This window comes from Lithobates pipiens, unplaced genomic scaffold (assembly GCF_037356315.1).
Source record: "Lithobates pipiens isolate NorthernLeopardFrog02 unplaced genomic scaffold, aLitPip1_a1.2 Scaffold_10, whole genome shotgun sequence".
Lineage (NCBI taxonomy): Eukaryota > Metazoa > Chordata > Amphibia > Anura > Ranidae > Lithobates > Lithobates pipiens.
Genome location: NW_027507686.1, coordinates 231,724,536 through 231,749,602, shown reverse-complemented (window position 1 = coordinate 231,749,602; position 25,067 = coordinate 231,724,536). Strand labels below are relative to the sequence as shown.

The 25,067-nt window shown below is 42.4% G+C and overlaps 1 protein-coding gene across 3 annotated transcripts in view; it reads left to right on the top strand.

Moving 5' to 3' along the window:
* Positions 1-25,067, top strand: part of SLC1A2 (solute carrier family 1 member 2) — a 174,533-nt gene that overhangs the window by 88,917 nt on the left and 60,549 nt on the right. For all 3 annotated transcript variants that reach the window (XM_077462937.1, XM_077462926.1, XM_077462948.1), the window contains exon 2: positions 19,216-19,355. In XM_077462937.1, coding sequence (XP_077319063.1) covers positions 19,216-19,355 — 140 coding nt within the window. The remainder of the gene's footprint in view (positions 1-19,215; positions 19,356-25,067) is intronic.

Here is a 25,067-nt window from a genome sequence, read left to right as displayed (position 1 = left end):
ACAAACTGCACTGGAATGTGAATGGGCCTTATATCAGAGATTATTTTATTATTTTCTTCCCTTCCTGTCTGAGATAACATCATAATTGGGATTCTTCTTCACTCCTATGTAAGACTAAAAATAACTTTTTGGATGGTGTGGATTTTCATTTCAAATAATTTGTAAAGAGATATCTATATTATAAGGATGGATTAGGAAATTTTGAACAGTGTGTGTTTTTTTTTTTAATGCTACTCATGTATTTCCTTGAATTTTCCTTGATTTCAGACTCTTCTAATTGTAGCAATCTCTAGTGTACTACCAGTGTGAGAGTAGGTAAAACATAGTTTGGCACAGGGTAACCCTGAGCCATGGAATTTGGGTCAGGGTTCACTAAAGTTCAGGGCTGGATGACTCATGCAGGCAGCTCTCTGGTGCCTCCCCCTGGTTCTAGAATGTTGGAAAATGTTCTAGAAATTAGAGGGCAGAGGCTAGGAGGGTTGTCTTGCATATTTAGGGGAATTTAGCCAATCCCCGGGTGTTGGGCCTGGCAGGGGACTAAGTGAGCCCTTAAATATGTTTGAGTCATGCCAGCAGGGGAGGGTGGAAGATGGAAATGCAGTGCTGAGGGAGACTGTTGGTGGCCCTCGAGGGACCCCTGCAAGGGAGGGGCTCTACCTAGGGCTGGGACTGGAAGAATCCTGCCACAGAAGAAGTTGTAAGGAGGCTTTTCTGAGAAGCAGCGGGAGCAAGGAGAGGACAGTGTGAGTGACATCCAAGTGCTTACCCCCCCCCAATAAAACATAAAAATAAAGTTCAAGGACTGTTCACTGAGTCTGGATTAAAGCAGAAGTTGTTGTGTGACTGGCTGTGCAGCAGTGGGGAACCCTGTCATCTGCAACCCCTACTGGGGGATAGTGCTATGTAATCAAATGAACTCAGGCTTGGAGAGTGAGGGTTGGTACTCAGGGCCAGTCAGTTGCCCTGCATGCCCAGGTGCTGACATGCAGCTCTCTGCATCAGTCCACCCCACTACATCTGGTCTCTATTTTGGTGATCTGGGAACCTATTTTTGATAGATGAGAACAATTCTTATACATACCCACTGTAGCCTCCTTACCTTACTGTCTCCCATACAGAAATTCAGATGTAGAAATAATTCTCAGGGCTAGGAAGTTTCTCCTAGACAGATCTTATGTGAATCACAGCATATACTATATTGCCAAAAGTAGCTGAAACAACCCTTTGTTCAGTTCACAGCAGAACTCACGAACAGAGGAAAAGTTCTAACCCGAACGGCGAAACCCCATTTAAGCCTATGGGAGCCAAACAAGAAAAATAAAATGTGCCTATTTTGAAGGCTTATATGCAAGTTATTGGCCATAAAAGGGGTATGGGGGTCCGGGTACTGCCCTAAGGGTCATGTATCAATGTATACATTTTTTTTTAAAACAATCATTTTTGCAGGAGCAGTGATTTTAATGATGCTTAAAGCGTAACTCCACTTTTGTTTCGTACTCTAGTTGATCTATGTACATTGCAAGGATTTTAACAACCATTGTTGCAGATTCCTACCTTTTGTTAATCTAAAGAAATCCATGTGTGTTTGCGCCTCAGTGCTGAAGGGGTCTAATAGGAGTGGTTTCATAATCATCTATCAGCTGTGGCAGCTGCAGAGCACTAATAAGGAAAGCTGTTATGTTTGCATTTCTTTAGACGTGCTCCTATTGGAAATAGCTCACCAAAAATTGCATTTTTGTTGCAGGGGATGCCTGAAGTCTGACTTGTATCTTAGGCAGACTTCTGGGAAAATTGGTAAGCCAATCACACAAGCAGGAAATTATGTTTCTGGGGAGTGGTCAATACACATTCAGTGTACAGAACAACTTCATATAGCCATATTGCTTTGGATTTATATAAAATTACAGCGGCTGCAGATTGAAAAGGAAAGGTCATTTGTAATAACATTCAATTACAATATAACTTGTATGGCAATTGTATATGCTATATTATTTCTTCTTTGCAATTTTTTATCCCACAAAAGGAGAGTTACCCTTTAAAGTGCAGCAATACAGATGAAAAAAACCTTTAAATATAGTGCCTAGGGGGTCCCCTTAGTCAAATCACATTTAAATTGACTCCCAGTTACAATTGCCAGTACCTGGCTATTGAAAAAAATTTAAGAAACAAATGGCGTGGGGTCGCCACTACCAGTCCTTACCAGACCCAGAGGGTGTGGTTTGGATTTTAAGGGGAACCCTACATAAAAAAAAAAAACGGTGTGGGGTCCTCCCCAAAATCCATACCAGACCATTATCCGAGCACAAAGTCTGGTAGGCGAGCCCCCCCCCCTTCTGAACCATACCAGGCCACATGCCCTCAACATGGGGGGGTGGTGGGTGCTTTGGGGCGGGGGATGGCTCTGCCCACCCCCACCCCAAAGCACCTTGTCCCCATGTTGAAGGCCTTTTCCCCACAACTCTGGAATGTGGTAGTGGGGGTCTGCGGGCAGGGGGGCTTATCGGAATCTGGAAACCCTCCATGTGAATGAGTATGAGGTACATTCAACAAAAAGCGTCAAAAAGTAATAAAAACACAGCGCCAGTTTTTGACATTTCCTATTAAAAAATAAAAAAATTGTGTCCCCTGATTTAAATCTATCGTCAATCCCATCGCCCACCAGACCAGTGCATGCTGGGTCGGTGCCCTCACAAGGGGTGGTGCCACCAGGTGACATAGCCAGGTGGCCCCACTCTTACCTATATAAGAACTGTAAAATAGTGGAGCCTGCAGTATGCAGCCAGCCTTTATAGACGGTAGGAGCTTTTTTTTTCTTATTTTGGGTACGGTGGGCAGCATGATTGACGGTGTATTTACATTGGGGGACACTTTTTTTTTTTTAATAAAGAAATTGTCAAAAATTGTCTCTATGTTAAGGGCATGTCGCTTGCTCATCCTTCCCCCTCCTTCCTGACCTGCCAGGCTGCATGCTCGGATAAGGGTCTGGTATGTATTTTGGGGGGGGGGGGGGCGCCATTTTATTTTCTAATTTTAAATACTTTTTCTTTACCGGCATTTTTTTTCATTATTATTATTCAGTTTTCAGCAGGGAAGCCCATAGACAGTTTCTGACTCACCAGTTATTAAGGAGAGGGGCCGGGAAGCCAACTGTGGCATCCTTAACAATCAATTTTACTGTGCCCTAATTGGGCCAAGCCTTGTCCAGCCAAGAATGCACTGTGCAGCATGCAGTGCATTGCAGGGCATTCGGCGGGGTGAATACCTGCCGAACACAATGCAAATTTGTGTGTTTCCCAAAAGGTGCGAGCAGCCAATGTTCAGCCCGAACTGATGCTCGGGCCGAACCGTTCGCCCAACTCTACCCAAAAGTATTGGGACACCTTGCCTTTATACGCACATAAACTTTAATGGTATCCCAGTCCGTAGACTTCAATATTGAGTTGGCCTACCCTTTGCAGCTATAACAACTTCAACTCTTCTGGGAAGGCTGTCCACAAGGTTTAGGAGTGTGTCTATGGGAATGTTTGACCATTCTTCCAGAAGTGCATTTGTGACCTTATTCCCAAAGATGTTCTATCAGGTTGAGGTCAGGACTCTGTGCAGGCCAGTCAAGTTCCTCCACTCCAAACTCGCTCATCCATGTCTTTATGGACCCTGCTTTGTGCACTGGTGCGCAGTCATGTTGGAACAGGAAGGGGCCATCCCCAAACTGTTCCCACAAATTTGGGAGTATGAAATTTTCCAAAATGTCTTCATATGCTGACTGCTTAAGAGTTCCCTTCACTAGAACTAAGAGGCCAAGTCCAACCCCTGAAAAACAACCCCACACCATAATCCCCCCTTCACCAAACTTTACACTTGGCACAATGCAGTCAGGCAAGTACCATTCTCCTGACAACCACCAAACCCAGACACTTCCAGCAGATTGCCAGACAGAGAAGTGTGATTTGTCACTCTAGAGAACACGTCTCCATGGCTCTAGAGTCCAGTGGCGGTGTGCTTTACACCACTGCCTTTGTACTTGGTGATGGAAGGCTTTGGATACAGCTGCTTGGCCATGGAAGCCCATTCCATGAAGTGCTCTACGCACTGTTGTTGTGCTAAGCTGAAGGCCACACAAAGTTTGGAGGTCTGTAGCTATTGACTCTGCAGACAGTTGGCGACTTCTGCACACTGTGCGCTTCAGCATGCACTGACCACACTCTGTCATTTTACGTGGCCTGTCAGTTCGTGGCTGAGCTGCTGTTGTTCCCAGTTGCCTCCGCTTTGTTATAATATCAATAACAGTAGACTGTGGAATATTTAGTAGCAAGGACATTTTACAGATGGATTTATTGCACAGGTGGCAACCTATCACAGTACCATGGTTGAATTCACTGAGCTCCTTAGAGCAACTCATTCTTTCACAAATGTTTGTAGAAGCCATCTGCATGCCTCGGTGATTGATTTTATACACCCATGGCCATGGAGGTGATTGGAACACCTGAATCCAATGATTTGGAGGGGTATCCCAAAACTTTTGGCATTATAGTGTACATCAAAAGATCAGAAGGCTAAGGCTGGGTTCACACTAATAGACATGTGCACTGACAAAAAAATTAGTTCATTTTCGTTTTAGTTTCATTAGTTTGTTCGATTTTTTCGGAAATTTGGAAATTCGCAAAATCAAAAATTCAGAAATTAGAAAATTCGGAATTTGTAAATTTTGGGAATTTTCACATTTCAATTTTTCGGAATTCCTAATTTCCGAATTTCGAATTTTCAGATTTACGAATTTTCAATTTTCCGAATTTGTGATTTTCGGATTTCCGAATTTTCAAATTTTCGGATTTACGAATTTCCGGATTTTTGATTTTCTAAATTTCCCATTTCCGAATTTCCGAATTTTGGATTTTCAGAACTCCGAATTTCCGAATTTTCGGATTTTCGGAATTTGAGAATTCAAAGATTTGAAAGTCAAAAAAATTTTAAAATCTGAAAAAAAGAAAGAAAATCAGTTTAATTAATAACTAACTATTAAATTAACGAGTGTGAATTTATCCAAAGTTACAAATTATCTGAAATAACAAATGCCACATCGAAACAAATAGAACGGAACAAATTAATAATAAATAATTAATAATAAATAATTAATAATAATTAAAAGGTTTTATTATTATTATTAGATCGTTACGTTCCATTTGGTTAGATGCGGCATTCGTTACTTCGGATAAATTCGTACTCGTTACATTCACTAACAGACAAATTTGAAAGGGAATTCCAATACCTATAATTTAATAGTTAGTTATTATTTAGAATTAAAAAGATTTTCTTTCTCTTTTTCTGATTTTTGAATTTTTGAATTTCGGAATTTCCGAAAATTCGGAATTCCGAAATTTGGAAATTCGGAAATTCAGAAATCCGAAAGTCTGAAAATCCGAAAGGCAACAATATAATTAGAGTTTAATTTATCATATTAATGGAATCCTGCAGGAAGAAATATACCAGGCAGCCATTTTTCCTTCTAAAAATACTAGTTGCCTGGCTGTTTTTTCTTTCTATATAAGTCGCTGGAACGAGCATGATTAGAAAATCAAAGTGAAGTCAAATCTCTTGATCTGCACACTCAGCTCAGTGCCTTAAATTTAAGCCATTGGATCAGCATGACAGTTACTAGCCACTAGAGACCAAGGATGGCAGCCTTCAGATTGTCTCAGAACGGGTTTCCCTTAGTTGTCACAGAGAAATTGTTCTAGTACTGACTAGAGATATAGTAAGAGATTTTTACAAATTAAGCAGATTAACTGTCACTGAGCACATGTGGGCCTGGAGTGTCTGTAGGAGTATGGAGGGGACATTGAAGTATAAGCACTTTTAAGAAAGAGGGAAAGAGAGATAAATAATATAATAAAAGAGAGGGAGAAAGAGAATTAGAGAGGGAAAGAGAGTGAGAATGAGAGAGGAAAAGAGAGAGAGAGAATGAGAAGGAAAGAGAGAACGAGAGAGGAAAAAAGAGAGAGCGAGAAGGAGAGAGGCAAAGAAAGAGAGAGAGAGAGAGAGAACAAGAGAGGGAAAGAGAATGAGAGAGGGAAAGAAAGAGAGAGAGAATGAGAAAGAATTAGGGAAAGAAAAAGAAAGAGAGAGAGAGAGGGAACGAATGAGAGAGAGGGAGAGAGAGAGAATGAAAGAGGGAAAGAGAGAGAGAGAGAGAGAGAGAATGAAAGAGGGAAAGAGAGAGAGAGAATGAGAAAGGGAAAGAAAGAGAGAGAATGATACAGGGAAAGAGAATGAGAGAGGGAAAGAATTAGGGAAAGAAAAAGAAAAAGAGAGAGAATGAGAGGGAATGAGAGAGGGGGGAGAAAGAGAGAGAGAGAATGAGAAAGGGAAAGAATTAGGGAAAGAAAGTGACGGGGGGGGGGGAGGAGACAGAGAATGAGAGGGAACGAGAGAGAGAGTGAGAGAGGCAAAGAAAGAGAGAGAGAATGAGAGAGGGAAATAATTAGGGAAAGAAAGAGAGAGGGGGGAGAGAGAGAATGAGAGAGGGAAAGAGAGCGAGAGAAGGAAAGAAATAGAGAGTGAGAGAATGAGAGAGGGAAAGAAAGAGAGAGCAAGAAAAAAGAAGGAAAGGAAAGAAGGAAGGAAGGAAGGAAGGAAGGGGAATGCAGGAAGGAAGGAAGGAAAGAATTACTGCTTAAAGCGGGAGTTCCGCCGTTTTTTTTTTCTTTCTAAAAAGCCAGCAGCTACAAATACTGCAGCTGCTGACTTTTAAAATAAGGACACTTACCTGCCCAGCGCGCCCGCGATGTCGGCACCCGAAGCCGATCTCTCGATCGTCTCTCGGGTGCTGCCGCCGCCATCTTGGGTGGGGGAATCAGGAAGTGGAGCCTTGCGGCTTCATTTCCCGGTTCCCTACTGTGCATGCGCGAGTCGCGCTGCGCAATAAGGATGGTCCCCGCCGTCTCTGGGATCCGTGTGTTTCCCAGCAGACAACGGGGGACCCGCAGGAAGTGGCGTAAATATCCGCAGATTCTGAAGATATCTATGCCGAAAGTGGGTGCAGATACCTGTACTGTACAGGTATCTGCACCCCCCTCCCCCCTGAAAGGTGACAATTGTGGCGCCGGAGGGGGGGGAGGTTTCCAATGAGCCGAACTTCCACTTTAGGTTGGAGCTCCGATTTAATATATAAGCACATTTGAAAGAGAGGGAAAGAAAGAGAAAGAAAAAGAATGATCGTGGTAAAGAGAGAGAGAATGAGAGAGTGGGAAAGAAAGAGAGCAGGAAGGAGAAAGGGGATGAAAGAGGGAAAGAAAGAAAGAGAGGGAGAGAGAGAGAGAATGAGAGAGGGAAAGAGAATGAGAGAGGGAAAGAGAATGAGAGAGGGAAAAAAGAGAGAGCAAGAATAAAGAGGGAAAGGAAGGAAGGGGAATGCATGAAGGAAGGAAAGAGTTACTGTTTAATATATAAGCACTTTTGAGAGAGAGGGAAACAAAGAGAGAGAAAAATAATGATTGTGGTAAAGAGAGATAGGATGAGAGAGTAGGAAAGAAAGAGAGCAGGAACGAGAGAGGGGATGAAAGAGAGAGCAAGAATGAGAGAGAGAAAGAAATATGTAACGAGAAAGGGAAATGAAAGGAATTACTGTCCAGACTATAGCAAAAATACTTTATGAAGAATGGCAGCAGAGATATACATTTTGAGGTACAACAGCGATTTCTCATAATCTCTCCTTGAGGAGGCATTGTTGTAGAGCAAAACATGTGAGGGCTTTATCTGTGCTGTGGTTATTTAAAGGAGCTTTGCAATAGCCTGGAGTGTGCTAATCCTTTCCCACTACTATTTAAGGTGAGAGATAACCTGGAAATGAATTGAATAGACTGTTTATGTAGGCTGTTGCCATACACACTTTCCACTATATGGTTGATGTGCCCACATTTTCCCGAGTTGGACCAGCACCCGTATATTTGTAGTGACCTCAGTGTTGCATAGTTGTAGTGTCTTATCCCACACCTGGGGTCCCCAAATTCCTTAATTAATCAACTCTGTTCATGAATTTCAGAATGTTAACAGGCCTCCAAACATTTTTTGAGTTTGAGGTGGGTGTACTCACACACTGTCCAACAGAGTTTGAGGCGAATGTACTCAGTGGCTCTACAATAGAGTTGGAGGTGGGTGTACTCTTTGGCTCATCAACATAGTTAGAGGTGGATGTACTAACTGTCTCACCAACAAAGTTTGTGGTGTATGTACTCCCTGGCTTACCAATAGAGTTGGAGGTAGGTGTACTGACTGGATCACCTACAGAGTTTGAAGTAGGTGTACTGACTGGCTCACCTACAGAGTTTTAGGTAGGTATACTCACTGGCTCACCAACAGAGTTTAAGGTAAGTGTAATCACTGGCCCACCGAAAGAATTTGAGGTGTACTCACTGGTTGACCAACAGAGTTATAGTTGGGTATATTCACTGCCTCACCAACAAGGTTTTTGGTGTGTGTACTCAATAGCTGACCAACAGAGTGTGAAGTGTGAGAGTACTCACAGTCCTGGAAATGAGCACACATGTATATCTTTCCTATTAGCTAATGGACATAGACACACAACACAAAGTACATGGGCCAGTCACAACGCAGGGTTGATATAGGCAACTCAAGTCCACTCTTGCTGGTGGCTGACAATCCAACCCTAAGTAACATGGTCTCAACATTAGCCATCCTACCTTCAGGTCTAGGGACTGGCATGGAGCTCTAAAGAGACCCCAAAAGATGAACTGACCCAGACAACATTCCATCATTTATTGACTATGTTTTGACCTCCAGACTTTTACTGACCCCAGCCATTTTATCCATCTCTTGGATAGTCCCATCAAGCCTTAGCCCTTGTACACACGGTCAGAGAATCTGTCGGAATGAGTCTTATCGGACCGTGTCGTCAGATAATCCGACTGTGTGTGGTATGCATCGGACTGATTCCGTCCGAATCTCCGTCCGACCCAATTTTCCAACATGTTGGAAATATTTCCCGACCAACTGGGCCGGACGGACCTAATCCGATCATGTGTAGAGCATTTTCATCGGACCAAGTGCCACGCATGCTCAGATCAAATTCCTACATCAAAGCTATTGGCTACTAGCCTGAATGTAGTCCCATCGTAACGAAATAACGTCATCACGTTCTGAATGATTGGATTTTTTGCCAACTTGGCCCGACCGTGTGTATGCAACAGTTTCGGACACAATCCGTCGGACTAAATCCGACGGGCAAAATCCAACGGATTTGGTTGCCAAAATCTCCGACCGTGTGTACGTGGGCTAAGTGTTCAGTACTGACCATTTTGGAGAATTCTGCCCTACATAGTCGTTAGTAAATTTGAAGGAGACCGTTGAATCAGATTTTGATGTGTGTGGTCAAGTTAATACAATCAATGTACACCAGCCAATTTCCACTCTGCTCAGTGGAATCATTACCAACTGCACCCCGCCATACTCATTTGGCATAGACTTGGCCTATAAATCCCCCGTCCAATGAAGGGACACAAGTTCACTAAGCTGTATAAATACAAGAAATAAATAATAAGTATGTTATTCTGGAACCTTGACAAATGAAGGCTTTGTTTTGCCAGTTTAGTCTTCCATATGCCAAGTCCCACACCGAGCTCTGCCAGGCAAGACACTTTCCCAAATTAGCCCAACTACCACCTCTCACAGGTCGGCGGAGAAGCTAACAGTCCCGGCTGCGTCACACACCATATCACCTCTCCCTATAAATAACGCAACTGACAGAAGCTATAATTGTCTTTTTTTCTTTTTTTTTTCGTTTCTATGGTAATCGCTAAACTGTGCGCGGCAGATGTTCGCCGCTTGCAAATTAAATTAAGCAAAATAACTCAAACTGTTGTTTACTGGCAAGCGTCCGCTCCTTTGAGCTTCCAGTTCATCTGTGTCCCCGCGCTGATTAATATAAATCAAGGCAGCCTCAAAAGCGTTGAGGTTTTTCAGCGGATGAATTTGTGAAATTCGTTCAACGTCCTGGACGAGAAGTAGCTGTTTGCGTAGAGGGAGGTATGTGTTTTTCCGGGAGCTGTCCGCCGGTCTCCAGGAGATAGCATGACCCACGATTATAAGAAGAGGCAGGCAGATGTTACACAGATTACAATAAGTCACAACGCATTAATGGAAATGTCACAGAAACCTACAATATTTATAAAATGGATTTCCTTGAGTAATCCTCAATAATTCTCTCAGCATTAGAGAGAAACTAAACCGGATAGCTATGGTGTAGGTGTGGTTGAATCCCACCAGTGGTTAAAGTATATCCATAGCCCTTTTATTAATTTGGATAGGAAGGGGTAAGAAAGGTATTAAAAAAAAGTTTGAAGGACCATTCCATCTTCTGTGTCCTCCTTTGCAGCTGCCTGCCAGTCAGTTTTAAAGGTTGTATGACACTCAGCATCATCCAACCCACTTCCTATGAGTCCAGGGTGTCATGGACCCGCCCCCATTTAGGGAGGCATCATCACACAGCCTGTGCTTGTAATATTCCTGGAATGAGGGGTGCTCACACATCTAAGTGCTGCTCAGTCCGGAAATAAGGTGCACTCACTACTACTGCTGGAGAAGAAGAGGGAGGACCTGTGTTGTCACTGGATCGACCAGAGGACTGCATGAATAAAATATGTATAAAGCCAAAAAATTGTGGTAAGACTTCAAGGAAGGAAGGTGGGGGGATGGGATAAGTTAGAGTTCTGATTTAAAGCTTAAAAGTGTTCTGTTTCAGATGCCATTTTATGCGTTGATATCATAGGCGTGCACAAGGGTGTCCTTTTCTGAATGAACACAGTGAGTGATCAGTACAGATCATTCACTGTGTTCGTTTATAACTATATTTACGGTGCTTCCGTTTAAGAATGAACAGGAAGGCTGTGTAAAGCTCTTCCTGTCCATGCATTATGTGCAGTTGAGGCTGCAGAAAGGAACTGGGGAATGTGTTTCCTTAGTAGCTTTCTCTGTTTCAAAAGTGAGACTTCAGGGGTCTTTTTAGACCCTTGATATTTACCCAAGGCCCCCTCAAAAAGCATTGTGAAAAAAAACAAAAAACATTACAACAAAAAATATAAAAAAAATTACAAATAATTAAAAGTGTAAAAGAAAAAATATTAAAAAAATAAGGGCTCATTCACACCAGTTCTCTGCATGTGTATATACATATACACACTCATGCCACACCTGCATGTGTGTTTGAGCTTTGGGGTGCACGCCCTATAGCAATAGGCTGCTCACACCTATGATTGACATACTTCCTTAGACCTAGAACAGTGGGAGTGACCAAATTGCACTACCAGTGGGAGGATCTTAAAGGGGCAATAAATACCAGGAGTGCGTTATATACAGAGTTCAGTGATTCACTATGTACAGATTGCAGAGTTCAGGGGTGCACAATGTACCAAGCGCAGGATTCAGGGGTGCGCTATGTACAGAGTTCAGGGATGCGCTATGTACAGAGTTCAGGGGTGCGCTATGTACAGAGTTCAGGGGTGCGCTATGTACAGAGTTCAGGGATGCGCTATGTACAGAGTTCAGGGGTGCGCTATGTACAGAGTTCAGGGGTGCGCTATGTACAGAGTTCAGGGGTGCGCTATGTACAGAGTTCAGGGGTGCGCTATGTACAGAGTTCAGGGGTGCGCTATGTACAGAGTTCAGGGGTGCGCTATGTACAGAGTTCAGGGTGCGCTATGTACCAATCGCAGGATTCAGGGGTGCACAATGTACAGAGTGCAGAGTTCAGGGGTTTGCTACGTACAGAGTGCAGAGTTCAGGAGTACAATGTGTACTGAGTGCAGGGTTGAGGAGTGTGCTACATACAGACTGCAGGATGTAGGAGTGTGCAGGGTTCTGGCTGAAAAAAATACCCTGAGTGCAGGGCCGGACTGGCCTACCGTGATACTGGGAAATTTCCCAGTAGGGCGCATATCCTGGGGGTGCCATCGCAGATCGCTGCCATTACTAGTAAAAAAGAAATAATAACAAAAATGCTATAAATCTAGCCCCTACTTTATAGACGCTATAACTTTTGCGCAAACCAATCAATATACGCTTATTGTGATTTTTTTTAACCAAAAATAAGTGGCAGCACAGTGGTGTAGTGGTTAGCACTCTCACCTAGCAGTAAGAAGGGTCACTGGTTCAAATCCCAACCATGACACTACCTGCCTGGAGTTTGCATGTTCTCTCTGTGCCTGTGTGTTTCCTCCCACAATCCAAAGACATGCAGGTAAGTTAATTGGCTTCTGTCCAAAATTTGCCCTAGTATATAAATGGGGACCTTGGATTGTGGGCTCCCTGAGGGTAGGGACCAATGTGAGTGTGTAATGTACAGGGGTAGGAACAATTGGAGACACTCACTCAGGATGGACTGGTGTCTTTATTCAACTTTACAAACTATGAAACTATGTAGAAGAATACATATCGGCCAGCAAAAAGTACAAAATATCATTGATTTTTTTTTAATTGTTGCTCTTTTTTGTTTATAGCGCAAAAAATAAAAAAAAATGCAGAGGCGATCAAATACAACCAAAAGAAATCTCTATTTGTGGGAAAAAAAGTACGTCAATTGTGTTTGGGGTGCAACATCGCACGACTGCGCAATTGTCAGTTAAAGCAACGCAGTGCCAAATCGTTAAAAAAAAATGGCCCCGGTCATTCTGCAGCCAAATCTTCCGGGGCTGAAGTGCCTAAAAAGAAGACGTTTAGAAATGCTACATATTCTATTTAAAGAGGAAGTAAACCCTGGTGAGTTTACTTCCTCTTTCATTCCCTGTAAAGGCAAAGCATAATGGACTACTATGCATCGCATAGTAGTCCATTATGTGTCACTTACCTGACACAGGAGCCAGCGATGTCACCGCTGTCCCCTGTAGTTCCGAGCGTCCATCTTCTTGGTGTGTCTCCGTGGGTCTCGCTGCTCCGGCGCTGTGATTCGCCGGAGCAGCGATGACGTCACTCCCGCGCATGCGCACGGGAGCCGAGACTCGCGGCATTGCCGTCATCGACGATGCCCCGCTCAGTGCGCCTGCGCGCCGTTGTCTACGGCGCATGCGCCGTAGATAGTGGTGCCCGTCTTCGGGCAAATATCTCCTAAACCGTATAGGTTTGGGAGATATTTCTTGGACCTACAGGTAAGCCTTAATCTAGGCTTACCTGTAGGTCAAAGTGGTTTGTAAGGGTTTACAACCACTTTAAAGGAATACATTGCATGAAAAGCTAAAAGGACAATTAAACTGTGTACAACTCACCAGTCTTCAGATTCATACACTCATAGCTTTAATCAACCATAACAATGTGATTGTAGCCATATCAGTGCAATTGTGACAGAGAAAATTGAGTACTGTCCGTGATATTTTTTTTATTTGCACTAACATACAATTTTTCAGGACAAGCTTTCGGGGTATGTCCCCTTGTTCAAGGTCCAAACAGTACTGATTTACAAATTTTTAAGCAGAATGTAAAAAAAAAAAAAAAAAAAAAAGAAACACATCTCTGAGGGAAAGGAGAGAGAAAATAGAAAAAACAAACAAACAAACACATACAAATCAATGGCAATAAAGATAGCAGCAGAGTTAAGTAAGATAAGACAGAGGGAGAGCTATAGAATGGAGTGGGGATGCTAGTCACAGAGGGGGCCGTAAAACTTTAGTATAATGGGTAAGGAAACCTATATCTAAATTCAGGCCATTATTTTTTGTGTCAAAAAGAATTAGCATTCTTAGTTCAAAGGTTTTCCTTTCCTGGATAGTTCTGAAATTCACTTTGAGGTCTTTGAGTTCTTCTATAGTGTGATCCGGTTGTGAGAGTAGTGATGTCTCACCATGTTCCTTGATGGTATGTCTGTGTAAATTCATGACTAGGGTAGCCAGATACCATACTTCCGTACTACCCAAACCATACATGCATAGACATACTCTACTTACTTTATATAATAAAGACACCGACACCTGCTGGATGTAAATGGCCTGTCTGGTCTTTATTAACAATAAACCAAAACTATCAACTTTATTGAAACTTCTGAAACTATATTATACTTATAACCATATATTTCAAAATATATCTATTCCAGCTCATCCAGATAATTAGTTGCAGATCCCTGATGACCCACTTCTCTTTTGAGCCTGTAATCCCATTTCTGTTGGCATTCGTCCCCAGCTGCCAACTCGCCTCTGGGACTTGCCAACTGATCGAAGACCCCCAACTTATTAACCCGTCAGTCTGGCCAACCGCCAGACCACCCGGGAGGACTCCATACCTGTGATGGGTCCTAACTTTATCAATACCTTGTCTTAAACTGGGTAACTGCTTATCTGCCGTCAAGGACCCAACCGCAACCCAGCTATCCACAAACCACCACCCCAACCCTACCTATATTAGGGCGGGCGGGCGGGAACGTCTCTCCTATCCTGCTGACTTCGGACTGCTGACTTTCCTACACTCCCTTTCCAACACTATCTCCTATACTCCACCCCTCCAATCAATACTCCAGTCAGGTAAGCCCCTTACTCACTCAACCACACCTATTACCTTCTCATCCCAGTAAGACTTGCACCCTGTCATGTCTGCACTACGCTTACATTTCACTGCAGCTGCGTGCATGTCTTCCACGCTTGCAACTTCTGTCCTGTTTCACCAACAAAAGATCCTTTGCTGCACCTTTTGCATTGGATGAGGTACACAACATTACTGGAGGAACAGTTGTAAGATCCCATGATATTGAAGGTCCCATTTGTGTGTGTGACACTTTTGGATAGATTGATCTGGTTGCATAGTTTGCCGCGTGTTTTTATTGCAGGGTTTGCTTCCATTATTTGTGACTTCATAATCAGAGTAAAGTTTCCTGCTGATTAGTTTGTGTCTGAGGTTGGGTGGTTGTCTAAAAGCCAATAATGGGGGTTGTTGGAATATTCCTCTGAAACTCTGAAAGGAATGTTCCAACAACCAGTCTTCCCATAATGCATTCTAACCACAGCATAGCTATGATTATCATTAATACACCTCCCATTCGCTGTATTTCTCATCGGGGTATATCATTCAGGATGTATATTCTCTCTACTCACTGGCAGGTTCTCATATGAGGGAAGGGGGGGGGGGGTTTCCAGGGGAAGAGGAGGGGAATGGATACTCTCCGGATTGGGAGTGTGTGTTGTATTCTAAAGTACTTGGCGTGGCCGCCGCTTAGATAGTGTGGCACACACGCCGCAATGTAACCAGGAAGTGCGGGTAGATTTGCTCTCCACCCACCACTTCCGGTAACAGCAAACGTCACTTCCGCCCCTCTGATACTTCCGGTTTGAGGTAATTTCTGGCACAGCAGTTTAGTATAGACAAGCTTGCGGTGGCTAATACACTGAGTCCTTCTCCCTCTAGTGGTTCGGTGGGCTATTACAGATGGACCAATAGTACCACTCACGCACACACACTTTGGGGTGTTTGGGGGTGGCCCTTTCCTGTTCCAACGTGACTGCACACCAGTGCACGAAGCAAGGTCCATAAAGACATGGATGAGCAGGTTTTGAGTGGAGGAAATTGACTGGCCTACACAGGGTCCTGACCTCAACCTGGTAGAGGATCTTTGGGATGAATTAGAGCGCAGACTGCGAGCCAGGCCTTCTTGTTCAACATCAGTGCCTGACCTCACGAATTTGCTTATGGAAGAATGGTCAAAAATTCCCATAGACACACTCCTAAACCTTGTGGACAGCCTTCCCAGAAGAGTTGAAGCTGTTATAGCTGCAAAGGGTGGGCCAACTCAATATTGAACCCTACAGACTAAGACTGGGATGCCATTAACGTTCATGTGCATCCCAATACTTTTAAAAAACAAATTCAGGCGCCTTTAGACCATAAAGTATGTATTAATAAAAACACATAGTAACTTACATCTAGGTAAACAAGGAAGGGTACATCTGTGGGTATAAGCTCTGTGAGGCATCCATCACACTGGTCAGTAGAAGGTACTTGTACACTGACACTGACTGCACTGGTGTGCAGTCATGTTGGAACAGGAAGGGGCCATCCCCAAAGTGTGTGTGTGTGTCTGAGGCACCTGCATTTGTTTTTTCTTGCATATCTTGGAGACCGTTTCTCCTTCCCTGCTAAGGCTGGCCCTGAATCAATAGACTATTTTTAGGCTGCATAGCAGCCTAATGGCCACTTAGACTTCAGTCCTATAGGATCTGTTTAAATATCAGCGCACAAGTATATTTTTTTGTCCCAATACTTTTGGCAGTATAGTGTATCTTGATAGGACCTTAGGTCCTTTTTGGGGGTCTTTATTTCTTCTTTTTTTTTTTTTAATGGATAGGACTTTTTTTTAGATTGGGGATGTTCAAAACAAAGCATTCACTTTTCTTGACCATACTTTCTTGGAGCTGCCCTTGTTCATAGGACGCGGCTGCATCATACCTCCCAACTTTCTGAGATGGGAACAAGGGACACCTATTAGCAAAAGTATGTAGACATAGGACACACACCCCTGCCACACCCCGCTTAAAGGAGACATGTACAAAAAAATTATTGGTTAAACCCACAAGTGCTTTTTTACCACTACTATTCAATTGTAATGGCTTTTGGAAATTACAAATGCAGCAATTTAGAAGTTGGATAATAGGTTTAGCATTGGGAAACACTTTTTGATAGATAAGTAGTGCATTTTATATACAACTAAATAGATCAGACTAAAATGATGAACAAATAAGGAGGAAAGAGGGACAGAGGGACATTGTTTCAAATGAGGCACAGTCCCTCGAAATCAGGCACAGTTGGGAGCTATGGTTAAAATAAAAGTTAGGCATACACTGGTTAGACCTATTAACTACTTATGTCATTGTAATTGGGCTGTTTGAAGTGGAATGCCGTTGTTAAGGTAGCAGATAGTTGCCACAACCCCGGTATCCTCTTCAACAGTGGGCGGTCCACTTTCAGATAAAAATGGTATCTGTGGAGGATTCGCCACAAGATCACTTTTATCAGGGGCTGGAGAGGGTGCCCGCCCCTCTCCGGTCGACTCTGCCGCTTACCGGAGCAGCAGAGACTATCTGGCCCTCTCTCCCCTGAGGCTGGATGCCGAGTGAGGGTAAGATGGCCCCCACTCGGCTCCATACCACTGAATGGCAGAAGCAACGTCTTAAAGGGGAAAAAATACATTTTTGTATTGCATTTTAGTGTAAATCTGAGATCTGAGGTCTTTTTGACCCCAGATCTCACATTAAAGAGGTCCTGTCATGTTTTTCTTCTATTACAAGCGATGTTTACATTCCTTGTAATAGGAACAAAAGTGACCCAATTTTTTTCTTAAAAGGACAGTGTAAAAATAGAAAAGAAAAAGTAAAATAAATAAGAAAAAAAAATGTTAAAGTGCCCTGTCCCGCCGAGCTTGTGCACAGAAGCGAGCCCATACGTAAGTCACTTGCATATGAGAATGCTGTTCAAACCACACATGTGAGGTATCGCCGCAATTTTTAGCGTAAGAGCAATAATTATAGCCCTAGATGTCCTCCGTAACCCAAAACTGGCAACCTGTAGACATTTTTAAATGCTGCCTATGGAGATTTTTAAGGGTCAAAGTTTGTTGCCATTCCATGAGCGGGCGCAAATTTGAAGTGTGATATGTTGGGTATCAATTTACTCAGCATAACATTATCTTTCACAGTATTAAAAAAAAAATTGGGATAACTTTACTGTTGTTTTATTTTTTAATTAAAAAAAGTGTATTTTTTCTTAAAAAATTGCGCTTGTAAGACTGATGCGCAAATACAATGTGACATAAAGTATTGCAACAACCACCATTTTATTCTCTAGGTTGTCTGGAAAAATATATATATAATGTTTTGGGGTTCTAAGTAATTTTCTAGCAAAAAAAAAACAACTGATTTTAACTGGTAAATACCAAGTTCATGAAATTTGAGCTGGGCACATCTATCTGTAGTGTTTTCTTCTCTCTCTTTAAAGAGCTACATCTCATAGCTGTCTCTTCCTTAGTAGCTCTGTTATCAGCCTGATAAGTTCTCAAAAGTTCTAGGAGAAGGCAGCCTGAGCTGTGTGTTGGAGGAGGTTGCTATAAATTGATTAGCACAAAGCTAAACAATTCATAGACATGCTCTGCATGTGTGGGGAGGGGGGTGTGTGCCTTTCCTCCAATCAGCTTTCTCACGGTGTCTCACAGTCTCTAACAATGATCTACTCCTACAGGGGAACCAGCAAGTGAAAATTCAAACAGGACATGCACTTTCTAAACAGTACATCGAGCTGAAGACAGCAGATATACATGTAAAATGTATGTAGGGAGATTTGTTTTATCTCTGTGTATCACTGGGTATATGTGAGGGTTTAAATCCACTTTAAGTAATGCATAATTGACATTAATTGGGACTTTTAACGAAGCTCTGGCCTGGTAAGGTCATGTGTTTCCATCCCACGGGACTTTAAATGAAACCATGGCCTGGTAAGGTCATGCGTTTCCATCCCTATTGTATTCAAAAAAAGGGGGAACAAGGAGGACATTGGGACTTTAAGGTGGTCATTTATGGCACAGTCTGATCATACCAGCTATTACATTTGAAAGAAATTAGCTAACTTAAGATTCAATGTATTCCTAACATTTTGTTAAAGTGATATGAAATCGTATTTTGCCCAAGCTGAGAAATTGTTAATGGCCAGCATGTGTGGCCAGCTTTAGAGTGACTTGAATGATCCATTCCAATTGTATGCAGAACATTTCCAGACACCCCCAGGAATGATAATGAGGTTTTCTGAATTCAAAAGTGCCCATTAATGCTCATGCACATTTTCAGCTCCCTTTTCCTAATAAAAGAAAAAAAAAAGGAAGTGACAACCACAAGGATTGTCAACCTAGGAGACATGGGGGCCCCATGAACAGTAAGCATTCTTTTACATGTTCTGCTGTTGCGTTTCTTGGATATCGGTGAGATTATGTCATGTTACCAGCTTAGGCGCAAGGGGGAGATTTACTAAAACTGGTGCACACAAAATCTAGTACAGCTGTGCATTTTAACCAATCAGGTTGTAACTTCAGCTTGTTCAATTAAGCTTTGACAATGAAACCTGGAAGCTGATGGGTTTCTATTCAGAGCTGCACCAGATTTGTCCTCTCCAGTTTTAGTAAATAACCGTGCAAGGTGTTCTCTGTGGAGTTCTTATTTTAACAGTTTTTTACAACTTTTTATCTTTCAGTGCCAACAACACCCCGAAACAGGTGGAGGTGCGCATGCACGATAGTCAGCTGACCTCAGATGAAGTTCACCCCAGATCACCATGTCTGAGGCTATGCGACAAGCTTTGGAGCAACCTCCTGTTGACCCTTACAGTATTCGGTAAGTCATGGTTATAATATCATTACTGATCTCTGGCCATCAATATTTAAGGCAAGATTTTCACCACATGTGCCCACACCACTGCAGCGTGTGGTAGGACATAATTGCCTTGTCCATGCATTGGAAACTTTTTGGACATTGCTGCCTATTGCAGCACAATGGGACTAAAAACAAGACCTAATAGTGCAATTAGCGGGAAGGGACAGGTTGGTGACCAATGGTTGGTGACAGTAGTGGGTAATCAAGATTACAAACTATTTGGTAAGATGGCATGCATAATTTATATTTTTATTCACCTATTGGCTTCATATGTAATTTTAAGTACCAATAGGTAGGCATTGTGACCATGTTTGGTAGAGAAAAACAAGCAAAGGAGGAGAATGCTGTCATCCCATGGTCTACAAGTAACATATGATAAAGGTGATAGGACTTCTTTGCAGGTCTGACAGTTGGGTCTGGGTAGGTCTTCCCTTTTCTGGCAGAACCCATCACAGTTTGCACTGGTGGTGGTGGTGCAATACTTAATAGAAGAAGGCTGGGGTTGGGAGAGCCAAGTGTAGCCTGGTGTGTTGTGTGCAAAGACATACATGTGTAGTATCACCAGTAGTAAGAAGGTGTGATGGAAGAGCAGGATTTAGAAGCTTGGATGAAGTGTGACTGGCCAAGGAGGACACAAAGCTCCAAGGAGGAGTTGTTGTGTGCAAAGACATACATGAGTAGTATTACCATTAGTAATTTATGTAGTAGTTCCTGTTCAGCAGAGTACAGAGGAGCTTGGATGACACGTGACTGGCCAAGGAGGCCAAAAAGCTCCAGCTCTGCAGGTTGTGAAGGCCATTGAGGCCCATTCTACAGTACGGAGCACTGTTGGGTGTGCCCCCCAATAATGTGGCATCCTGAACAACATGCTAAAAGACATACTGGGAACCTTTAGACCTGCATGTGTATTCAAAAGCGTTAGTGATGCAATTCCCACACAGCAAGGCTTCCTTTCGATGGGCACCCAACAGTAGCTCAAACCATAGAAATAAAGAAAGAAGCACCAGACCAAAGATAAAGGAGTTTAAGATCATTTTAATTGTTGGTAAAAAAAAAGTAATCTAAAATAATCCAACATGTTTCGAGGGCAACACCACTTCCACTTCATCAGGGCACAGGCTTAAACCTGGATGGATTTGAAGAAAATAGTGACTTTGCAGATCTATATTAGAACCAGTATTGAACTCTCCTCACGGAGTAACAACTTGGCAGCAGTTGCTGTCAGTATAGTGTTAGTAAAGGCCAAGAGACACTGTCAGTCACAGCAGGTGAAGTAACAGTGATGATCCAGAATACCCATCTGTTTTACTATTTTTGACTGTCTACCTCAGAGGCTGGCTCTCCAAGGACCGCCTGCAGTTATTTTACTTTGGTGAAGTTTCCACCATCTTAGACTGACTTGTTGATACTTGAGGTCTGACTGCAGCTGTCAACACTGTTATAACCTGTGTACCAATTTGTGTTTCTGCTGCCAAATATCCCCTCCTGAAGATCTGCTACAAATATAGAATAAAAGAGATGTATATCATGTATTAAACTATGAGCATGAAGGTTGAAAACAGATAACACTGGACAAAGATTTTCTTCCTGAGCACTTTTTGGTGTATCTTATAGATTTTTGGCTTCTGATCACAAAAATAACTTAGTAAGTAGTTTACCCTATTGCAAACCGTTTGATAGAAATCTTCCGTTTTTGCAATTTGCAATACCTATTGACTATGCTGCACACATAAGGGAAACATACAAAAACAAGGAATTGTTGTTGAAGCACATCCAATATACCAAGTACAACTGTTATATCTGTGTAGAAGCTTGGAATGCAGATCAGCTATACCAAGTACTCTTGTTACATATGTGAATGGGATAACCATGCATACATTATATTAAATTTCATAAAAATTTAGTCCCAAGACAAAAAAAAAAAGTACACAAACCACTTGCTGACCCAAAAGATATTTTTGCCTTATGTCACGTACACACGACCAGACTTTCCGGCAGACTAGGTCCGACGGTCTTCCCAATGGACTTTTGGTGGAGTTCCGACTGACTTTCCGAACGAATGTACTTGGCCACACACGAACAGACTAATTCCGTTCGAAAGTCCATTCATTTTGAACGTGATGACTTAAGACAGGACTAAAAAAGGAAGTCCAATAGCCAGTAGCCAATAGCTTCCCTTGTGTCGTATTTGGTTTGTCAGACCAGGGAGGGATATTAAATGGTGAGCCTGAATCTGTATTAAATTCCTGTATTCCAATGCAGAGAAGACTGGTAAAGGAAGGGTCAGCAGTTTGAGTTATGGAAGGTCTCACTGCATTGTACATTTCTACCAGTCTACAGTGGAGACGGAAAATATTCAGACCCCCTTAAATTTTTCACTCTTTGTTATATTGCAGCTATTTGCTAAAATCATTTGAGTTGATTTTTTTTTCCTCATTAATGTACACACAGCACCCCATATTGACAGAAAAACACAAAATTGTTGACATGTTTGCAGATTTATTTAAAAAGAAAAACTGAAATGTCACATGGTCCTAAGTATTCAGACCCTTTGCTCAGTATTTAGTAGAAGCCCCCTTTTGATCTAATACAGCCATGAGTCTTTCCTCCTTGCAGTTCCTCTCCAGTTCTGTCAGGTTGGATGGTAAACGTTGGTGGACAGCCATTTTTAGGTCTCTTCAGAGATGCTCAATTGGGTTTAAGTCAGGGCTCTGGCTGGGCCATTCAAGAACAGTCACGGAGTTGTTGTGAAGCCACTCCTTCGTTATTTTAGCTGTGTGCTTAGGGTCATTGTCTTGTTGGAAGGTAAACCTTTCAGCCCAGTCTGAGGTCCTGAGCACTCTGGAGAAGGTTTTCGTCCAGAATATCCCTGTACTTGGCCGCATTCATCTTGAAAAGCACCCCCACAGCATGATAATGCCACCACCATGCTTCACTGTTGGGACTGTATTGGACAGGTGATGAGCAGTGCCTGTTTTTTTCCAGAATTAAGGCCAAAAAGTTCTATCTTGGTCTCATCAGACAAGAGAATCTTATTTCTCCCCATCTTGGAGTCCTTCAGGTGTTTTTTTAGCAAACTCCATGCAGGCTTTCATGTGTCTTGCACTGAGGAGAGGCTTCCGTTGGGCCACTTTGTCATAAAGCCCCGACTGGTGGAGGACTGCAGTGATGGTTGACTTTCTACAACTTTCTCCCATCTCCTGACTGCATCTCTGGAGCTCAGCCAAAGTGATCTTTGGGTTCTCCTTTACCTCTCACACCAAGGCTCTTCTCCCCCGATAGCTCAGTTTGGCCGGACGGCCAGCTCTAGGAAGGCTTCTGGTCGCCCCAATTCCATTTAAGGATTATGGAGGCCACTGTGCTCTTAGGATCCTTAAGTGCAGCAGAATTTGTTTTGTAACCTTGGCCAGATCTGTGCCTTGCCACAATTCTGTCTCTGAGCTCTTCAGGCAGTTTCTTTGACCTCATGATTCTCATTTGCTCTGTATTTTAATGGTGATTTGTTATGCTGTGCATGTTCTGTTTCTTGGGCCATTTCTCCTTTTCTATTTTACCCTTACATATAGCCTTACATTCTGCATCTCATTGTAAAACTGGAAAGACCTATGTCGCCCATAGCAAACAATCAGATTCCAGCCAGTCATTTTTCCAGGCTGCAAATTAAAATTTTGATTAGTTACCACAGGCAACAGCTTCCTTTAAGACTCTTTCATAAAGAAGGACAGCCTAGAGTGGTCTCTTAGGATTCTCTTATCGAGTCTTCAAAATAGCAAGGCTTTGCTGATGGGTTTCAAATATATTTTTCTTAGCTAATGAGTAATTTAGAAATGTGTTTTGGCTGGAAACCCTCATTAGCAGAAGTAATAGAGGATGGATAATTAAAGCAAGATGTTCTCATGTTATATTTCAGGCTATTGTCAAGCATGCAGGGAAGACCAAAGGAACTGTGTAGTGTACATAGTGCATCGTATAACAGAAATACAGCATAATTTGTATATCATGGATGGTTACAAAAAGCAAAAGTGTATCTAAGTACATCTTAGCCCTTGTACGCACGGTCGGACATTCCGACAGGAAAAAGTCCGATCGGACCGTGTTGTCGCATAATCCGACCATGTGTGGGCTTTATCTGACTGTTTCTGTCTGAATGTCCGACCAACAAAGTTTGAGAGCTGGATATAAAAATTTTCCGACAACATGATCCGATCGGAATTTATCCGATCGTTTGTAGAGAATTCCAATCGGACAAAGGGCCATGCATGCTCAGATCGAATTCCTAGACCAAAGCTATTAGCTACTAGCCTGAACGTCGTCCTGTCATAACTAAATAACGTCATCACGTTAAGAACGATCGGATTTTCCGACAACTTTGTTCGACCGCGTGTATGCAACACCAGTTTCAGACAAAATCCGTCAGACAAAATCCAACTGATTTTGTTGTCGGAATGTCCAACCGTGTGTACAAGGGCTTACACTAACTGATAGGTATAGTGAGGATTGCTTAACCACTTCAGCTCCTGAAGATTTACCCCCCTTCATGACCAGGTCTTTTTTTGCGATACGGCACTGCGTTATTTTAACCAACAATTGCGTGGACCTGCGACGCTGTACACAAAAAAATGGATGTCCTCTTTTTCCCACAAACAGATATTTCTTTTGGTAGTATTTGATCACCTCTGCATTTTTTTTGTGTTTTTTTTTTGCGCTATAAACAGAAAAAGAGCAACAATTTTGAAAAAACAAACAATATTTTTAACTTTTTCCTATAAAACACATCCAATAAAAAAAAATAAAAAAAATAGAATTTCTTCACCAATTTAGGCCAATTTGTATTCTGCTACATATTTTTGGTAAAAAAAAAAAAAAAAACTGTGAGCGTATACTGACTGGTTTGCACAAAAGTTATTACGTCTACAAACTATGGGATATTTTTATGGAATTTGTATATATATATTTTTTTTTACTGTGGCGGCGATCAGCGACTTATAGTGGGACTGCGATAAATCTGACACTAAGGCTGCATTCACACCTGAGCGTTGTTTCAAAGTAGCGCGTTTTTACTGCCATTTTGCCGCATTTTTTTTACTGTGTTTTTTACCGCATTTTAGAGGCAGTTTTGTTCAGTAAAAGGCAGAAAAACTCCTGTAATCTGCCCCAAAGAAGCTCATGTTCTTTTCTGAGCTCAGGGCGTTTTTCAGGCATTTTGCTTCAAGTGACAAAATGCTCAGATGTGAACAGGTGCCTTTGAAATGAATGGGATTTTGATTGTTGGGCATTTTTCAGGTGTTTTTTCGGGTGTTTTATAAGTATTTTATGAGCTGAAAATGCTCAGGTGTGAATGCAGCCTTAGTAACACTTTTGACACTTTTTTGGGGACTAGTTACACTAATACAGTGATCATCAGTGCTAAAAGTATGTCGCGTACACACGATCGCACATTCTGACAAAATCTGTGGTTTTTTTCCAACGAATGTTGGCTCAAACTTGTCTTGCATACACACGGTCATACAAATCTTGTCAGAAATTCAGAACATCAAGAGCACGGTGACGTACGACGAGCCAAAAAAATTGAAGTTCAATAGCCAGTGCGGCTCTTCTGCATGATTCCGTGCGTGCGTGGAATTTTGTGCGTCGGAATTGTGTAGTGTACACACGACCGGAATTTCCGACAAC